Genomic DNA, 7387 nt, shown 5'->3' with positions numbered 1-7387 from the left:
CAGGGGTGAGACCGGATCCCCTTGCCTCAGTCCTTTGGCGTGGAAGATGGATTGATCGACCTTTCTCACTACGTTGGAAGACATGAGAGGCAGTTAGTGGGCTTAAGTATGTAGGAGTATTAGGGCATGTACAATGGAGGCTATAGAAAGCGTTAGCCCCAGACATCCACGTAGATAAAGAGGACTGAAACCACCGTGTGAAAATAATCCCACCCAATGCTGCAACCTCCTCACTGGCCCCACCCCTTTCTCCCGTTTTCTTCACTTTTTCTATTTCTCTCTGTTGCTTTTCCCCAAACCGCATGGGTGCAGCTAGCTTGCCATTGTTTGTGAGGGAGAAAGGAAGCCAATGGTACATCTACAACGTCAGCAGCAGACTTTTACAAGCGAAGAGATTGCCTCTTCTGCAAGAACCCGTTTTCCTCTGCAAACAACACTTTGAGGCATTTTGGACCACCCGAACCTACGTGGAGGCCTGAGGCATTTGTCCACCGTGTAGCGATGGCCGTGCCCTTATTATGCCACAGATATGCATGTCGCCACGTAATCAAGTACCATGCTACAACTACTTAGAACTTGGCCTTCGTGCATGGCTAACAACTGCTGGTACGTGGTACCACAATCTTTTATGCGCCTACAGGCCCTAGTCAATTCCAATTATGCACAGACAGCCCTCTTAATTTAGCTCCCAGCATGCACCTACTAGTATAGTGTTAAAAACACTCTTATATTATGAGACGGAGGAAGTAGCACATTATGTGTTATATAGCACACTGTACATCTTTTCAAGAAGTGTCACTCAAGCACAGAAAGAAATTACAGTAGCCTAATCCAGAAGCTGTTCTCTCCGACCGCCCGATCGTGTCGACAAGATCACGAAGATATCGAGCGAAGGATCAAGATCAAGTGGCCACTGCGCGCGTACTGATACAATTATTTTTCGGGCTATACGTGAATAATCCAGTGGCGCCCACGGCATACTTGCATGTGCGTACAGGTCGGCACCAGCTGCTAGGTGCCCACGGGTGGGTCCCTGACAGTGACAGGTCACGCCGAATACTTTTTTTTGACGTAGGTCACGCCGAATACTGGAGTACTGCTACATGCCTAGCTTGTGGAAGCAACAGCAACCCAAAATTGAATTTAAGAAACGAAAGAAACAAACATCATCGTCTTAAATTATGAATCATTAGGACTCGTAATCTAGTCCAGCTGCCGTATCGTTTGATCAATGTTACTGGTTTGGCATTTCCATGATTTATATCGATATTGCTATCCTTTCGGAGTGGGGCGTTACAAAAGGACGGGCTCCATGAAGCCTTTTAAAAAAAGAAAAAACATCAAAGTATATTTGAAAGTTTTAAAAAATCTCAGTTGTTTTCTAAAAATACGTATGAATGTTCTTCAAGTATGTACTCCCTCCATTCCCTTTTGTAATGCGCATAGTTTCTTGCTCACATTTTAAAATGTAATGCTCCCATGCTCGTTTGACAAGTTACCCCTTGCCTGAAAACGTTTTGACAAGTTCTTAATTTTGTGTCAAGTTTCAACTTCTGAAACTTCGTACGAGTGACGGGCAAAATTGTCAGTTTCGGAACCTGCGACCGACAAAATAGTAATCTTCAAGTTTCAACTCTAAAACTTTGTACGAGAAACCGACAAAATCGTAAGTTTCGTAAGCTATGACTGACAAAATCGTAAGTTTCAGAAACTAAAGCTTAAAACTTGCCATGCCCTCGTGCGGGATCTGACGACTTTGCGGATCGTGAGACAATTGGGCAGCTGACACAGCTAGGCAGGTGTCTGCTCTTGTAGATTTCTGCCCCTGGACTATTCTCGAGTTTGGGAAAACACCTAAAGAAAGAACTTTGCTCAAAGCACCCCCCCCCCCTCTTTCCTGCTAACTATCCCAAACAGCCCATATTTCAACATACAACATGCATACACAATGTTTTGCATGGTAGATTGGTCAAAATTGCTTTCAAATGATGAAATAAGAGTTACACGTTATCACACAAGCCCTACACAACTCTTGTAGTCGTGGTCATGTATCCATTTGTGGATGACGAGTTGCTATCTTTCATATTATAGCAACATCATGCATAGTTAGATAACATGGTGTTGCAAAGCAAGGATGACCCTATGGATAGGGAACATGCATGTTCAAACTTGGAAGAGTATACTGTTTGTTGACGAACATGCATCATAACTTTGATACCGACGGCTTGAAAGGTACATTTAGTGCGGTTTACTCCTAGAGTTAAAAGAGCAAATTATCCAAATTATATGGACTCATGGATTTTGAAAGAACAAAAGTACAATTATGAAACTATGTTCCGTGGAAGTTTTTTTTTCAAAGAGCATGTGGAAGTTAATGAACTACGCTTATACGGTTATGGAGATTGAAACGAGATCGACACACAACATGATATTTGATGGTACGTAGTTTTTTGGGACCGGCTTCCAGCAAACACTGCGAGGCATGACATATGTGAATGTTTTTTATGGCAAAGTTTCCAAAGCACACTTCAAAACATTCATTGCATATTTTGGCAAAACAAAAGATTTGCTGTGAAAATTACCTTGTTCGCTTTAAGGAATTGTCAGACTTCCGACAGCACAAATTGCCGTAAAAGACTTTCATTTTGCTATGGTTCCCAGCCAATGTTCGCTGAATAACAATATATTTTTTTCGAACGCCGCTCGTTAGATGCTTTTCTAGTTCTGGAGAATTCATAGCTAGATTTTCACCATTTTCTTTTTCCAATCAGAGCATTAGATTATAGTACAAGCGCGCGGCGGTCCGTAGCGTATTAGTTTAGGGTTTAGGCACGAGGCAACGACATCCCACGACCCACATGCAGATCCTACTAGCGTCCAATTCCGTCCACCAAATCAAATCACCTCCCTGACCAGCCCTTTTGACGGTTTGCCTCCTCTGCCGCAACGCAAAACCTCCATCTAATCGATCGAGCTACATCCACATCCACAGGCCACGCAGACGCAGACGGACCCAAACCCCCCAGCCAGGATCCCGCCGCACCCGCGCCCGGCGTCTACATATAACCCGCCCGCACAGCGGGTGCAAAGCCAACAGCACTGTAACACTTGTCCGCGCCGATCGACCGAGCCCGAGAGCGCGCCAATGGACCCCTGCGCCTTCGTCCGCCTCACCGTGGACCAGCTCCTCCTCAAGCTCCCCGCCGTGCCGCGCCCCAGCTCCGGCGCCGCCGGCGTGCACCCCTCCACCTCCCCCTGCTTCTGCACGCTCCACCTCCAGGACCACCCTTCCTCCCTCTCCCGCACGGCGCCGCTGCCCCTCGCGTCCGCCTGCCTCCCTGGCGGGGCCAGCGGCGGCGACCCCGTCGTGCTCAGCCTCGACGCCGCTGCCGTGCAGAAGCTCTCGGGCCGCCCCGTCGAGCTCGTCGTGACCGTGCACGCGGGCCAGTCCAAGGGGAGCACGAGCACCGGCTGTGGCGTGGGCGCCAGCCGCGCCCTGGGGAAGGTGCGCGTGGCCGTCGACGTCGCGCGCGCCGCGGCTGGGGAGACCGTCGTGGCGCGCGACGGGTGGGTGGACGTGGGGAAGCCGGCGTCGTCGGCCGCGCGCGCGCAGATCCACATGCTCGTGCGGGCTGAGCCCGACCCGCGGTACGTCTTCCAGTTCGGGGGCGAGCCGGAGTGCGGCCCCGTCGTCTACCAGGTGCCTGGTGGAAGCACCGGAGGCGGGCAGCGGCAGCCGGTGTTCACCTGCCGGTTCAGCGCTGGCCGGAGGGCAGCTAGGACCAGGTAGGTGCCATGGTTACAGTACACGCTATACACTTGCTGTATGCGTACATTCTTTCCATTTACTTGCTAAATAGCGATAGCCTATTTGTAAGTTGCCTTAACAAAATTTAGAGTCGTTCGATCTTTCCGGCTCTTGGATTGAAATTCAACGGCCAAGATGCGTTTTCTTTCTTAGATAACCGTTTTGCCCTAGCTTTTTTCCTCCACCGGTCCGGCTGTCTGCCACAGCTTGGCGGCGTTGCCGTGCGCGTCTCATAGCCCCACCCTCCTCAAGCTATAGCGTTGGCGTGCCCGTCTCATCGGCCCACCCTTCTCAAGCTACCACTCTGCTGGTCTCCTGCCGCCTCCCAGACCCCTCTAACCCCGATGTTTTCTCCAGCTTCGATGAGCCCCACCCTTCAACCCCCCTCCCTCGCCATAAGGGACGCCGCCACTGCCGCGTTGTCGTAGGCTACAGGTCTGTCCCGACTCGGCCTCGCTGGTGCCCCCCCTCCCCCCGCGACTAGCTGTCATTCATCTCGGCGTCCCTGTCTTGCCTCAAGTCGCATTCTTCGAAAAATGGTTAACTTGTGTTACAATTTTAGGCAACTTGCCAATGACAAAACCCACAAAAAAACTTGCCAATACCAAACGGATGCTAAATAAGTTGTTTTGTCCTTGTGGTTCAAATGTGTCACGTGCAGCCTTTCCTATAATTAAAAACGTGTCTTGTGACGTTTTCGAAAATATGTTTTCGCCAAAGTGAGAACTGAGAACCGGGAAATGACCGGATTCTCCTAGATTTCAAATTGAAGCGAACGGCTCAAGTACACCACCATGTTAATCCTTTGTCCAATCCATGCCTCCCTATGTATCTACAGGATTTTCAAACCTTGGGTTTTGGTGAATTTATAGGCTCATGTGAACAATGTTTATATACTATACAAAGGTGCAACATAAAAGCGCAACGCTTAAACCTTGATACTTGACCATTTGAGCAATTACTCTTCTATAGGGGGAAGCAAGGTAGCACATCTTAGATGCCTTGCAGATAATTCATGCCATACCCCCATCTTAGAACCTCAGGTTAAGTGACCCGAATCTATTTTGTGCACTTCTCGTCGTAGAAAACTAGAAGAGAATTCCCCGTCTTTGCACCCTAGGGAACATTTTGCTTTGCTCTGGCCCATCATTCTTTTCATTATTGGGTGCCAGCTCTTAGATGCCTTGCAGATAATTCATGCCATACCACGTATCGATATTGGCATAATCACCTGATAAAAGTATTGCAACAAGGCGTTTTGGATTATTTTGTTAGTGTGCTGACATGGGAGCCCATGGGTCATTTCTTCTTGGACTGAATCGGGTGCAACCGTGAAAAGTTTAATAGTACTACGTAGCAGGCATGAGGGTACTGGCTTGTCCCGATCGAAGTCACTGTTCACCCATCTTTGGAGAGCAAAACAACTCCAGAATATGTTATCGTTTGCTATCCGACCAGCTGTCAAGTTTTGGTTTCATGCGTGAGAACCTTCACTGTCAGTGCAGCGCTCAGATCCATGTCGACTTACGTGTTTAAGATAGCTTAAAGAGACAAGAATTCACTCGTAGCTAGGTTAGCTTGATTGAAGTACTAGGCTGTAGGGCTGTGGAACATCCACCATGATCAGATTATTCAGATAGACAGACAAAGGCACCAACCGAGCATGTGATGGACTTACCAACCTGCTGCTGCTGCTAGCTACCTCATTAATTTGCTGCTGCGTATTTCTGATCTGTAGGCTCATTAGCTGGTCCAGAATCTTGCATACATTATCATGTCGACGGCTCCATGATCGCCATTACCTACTGTTTTTTTTTCTTGCCTTGTACTACCACTCACACTTGGCGCCACGGCATTAACTGCTGTCAGCTACTACGTATACTGCTCTAAATTATTGTTACCGCTTAAGTAAATACTGTACTGGCCGTGCATGCACTTGTGCTTTTCAACTGAACTAACCACGTGCATGTGCATCTTGACCAGATCTCTGACGTCGGAATCGTCCATGACCCGGAGCCCCAGCCGGAGGCTGCGATCGTGGCTGAGCACGCTCCACGGCGACGGGGACAAGCGTGCGCAGCGCGACCAGCGCAAGGGGTGGATGGTGACCATCCACGACCTATCCGGCTCCCCGGTGGCGGCGGCGTCCATGGTCACGCCGTTCGTGCCGTCCCCGGGCTCCGGCCGCGTCTCCCGCGCCAACCCGGGCGCCTGGCTCATCCTCCAGCCCACCGGCGCCGGGGCGTCCAGCTGGAAGCCCTGGGCGCGGCTGGAGGCGTGGCGGGAGCGCGGCCCCGTCGACGCGCTCGGCTACCGCCTCGAGCTGGTCTTCGACTCGGGCCCTGTCGAGTGCGCCGTCCCCATCGCCCAGTCGTCCATCAGCGCCAAGCGCGGCGGCCAGTTCGTGATCGACCCGGCCACGTTCCCCGAGGCCTCCGCCGGCGCCGCGTGGCCGTTCGCCGGCGGGTTCGTGATGGGCTCCACGGTGGAGGGCGAGGGGAAGGCCAGCCGGCCCACCGTGCAGGTCGGCGTGCAGCACGTGGCGTGCATGGGCGACGTGGCCGTGTTCATCGCGCTGTCAGCCGCCGTCGATCTCTGCATGGACGCATGCAAGCTCTTCTCGCACAAGCTCAGGAAGGAGCTGTGCCAGGACCAAGACGACTAGTCTTGGTCTTGGGCTTGACTCTTGTGAAGGTGATGGCCTGTGGCTGTTTTTTTAGTTTAGGCTGGGTCGGATCACAAGAACAGATCGAACGAGTGTGTGCTTATTCTTTCTTTGAGATATTCTTTCGATTCTTTGTAGTATAATAAGTAAGTCTATGCAGCTGTAGTGTTCAGTGTCGTGCCTGATGGATTCAATTGGAATGTTCAATCATGTTGAGACGAGTATTCATAAACGGAAATGCGCAGGAGCACTTAATGCGGGGGCATTCATCTGCCAAGTCCTGCCTCCTGCTCGTTTTGGCTCGTGATTCGTACAGTAATTCCCCACGCGAAGGCATATTAACAAAAGATAATCCCTTTAAAAAGTTTCAAGCTTCGACGATGAAACTTACGTTTTTTGCAACTAAAACTGTCAAGTTTCAACCGAGTTTCAAATAAGATCTAAAACTGCCAAGTTCCAGAGATATAATTTCAATCAATTTTTTCTGTCGGTCGTAGACACAAAATAATTGATTTTTATCGGTCGTTCGTACCAAGTTTTAGTATGTTTAAAGTCATCATAATATATACAAAATTGATCTTATTTAAAGCACTCGCCACTAGAAACACGAATGCCCCCGATTTGACCGTACACTAATCATGCAAGCAAATGTGTATGATCAAGGTCAGGGACTCACAGGAAGATATCACAACACAACTCTAAAACATAAATAAGTCATACAAGCATCATAATACAAGCCAGGGGCCTCGAGGGCTCGAATACAAGTGCTCGATCACAGACGAGTCAGCGGAAGCAACAATATCTGAGTACAGACATAAGTTAAACAAGTTTGCCTTAAGAAAGCTAGCACAAACTGGGATACAGATCGAACGAGGCGCAGACCTCCTGCCTGGGATCCTCCTAACTACTCCTGG

General features: G+C 49.7%; 1 protein-coding gene across 2 annotated transcripts; it reads left to right on the top strand.

The window, feature by feature from the left end:
• Window positions 1-2997: 2997 nt before the first annotated feature.
• Window positions 2998-6705, top strand: LOC109762553 (uncharacterized). 2 transcript variants are annotated; one of them, XM_040404183.3, is made up of 3 exons: window positions 2998-3786; window positions 4166-4243; window positions 5792-6705. In XM_040404183.3, exons 1-3 carry the CDS (start codon window positions 3146-3148, stop codon window positions 6471-6473), a joined length of 1401 nt encoding a protein of 466 aa, XP_040260117.1. In that variant the 5' UTR covers window positions 2998-3145; the 3' UTR covers window positions 6474-6705. The 2 variants fall into 2 exon arrangements, with proteins under 2 accessions (XP_040260117.1, XP_020177011.1); XM_020321422.4 differs by lacking the exon at window positions 4166-4243 and having other exon boundaries at window positions 3008-3786.
• The last annotated feature ends 682 nt before the right edge of the window (window positions 6706-7387 follow it).

Source organism: Aegilops tauschii, chromosome 3 (genome assembly GCF_002575655.3).
Source record: "Aegilops tauschii subsp. strangulata cultivar AL8/78 chromosome 3, Aet v6.0, whole genome shotgun sequence".
Taxonomy (NCBI): domain Eukaryota; kingdom Viridiplantae; phylum Streptophyta; class Magnoliopsida; order Poales; family Poaceae; genus Aegilops; species Aegilops tauschii.
This window is presented reverse-complemented; position numbering and strand designations above follow the sequence as displayed.

What these genes read in the sequence shown, in the direction of transcription:
- LOC109762553 (XM_040404183.3), top strand. Translation starts at nt 3,146, where the DNA reads ATGGACCCCTGCGCCTTCGTCCGCCTCACCGTGGACCAGCTCCTCCTC. An exon ending in CGGAGGGCAGCTAGGACCAG is followed by an intron (nt 3,787 to 4,165) that starts GTAGGTGCCATG and finishes TGTTTTCTCCAG; the next exon opens with CTTCGATGAGCCCCACCCTT. An exon ending in CGCGTTGTCGTAGGCTACAG is followed by an intron (nt 4,244 to 5,791) that starts GTCTGTCCCGAC and finishes CATCTTGACCAG; the next exon opens with ATCTCTGACGTCGGAATCGT.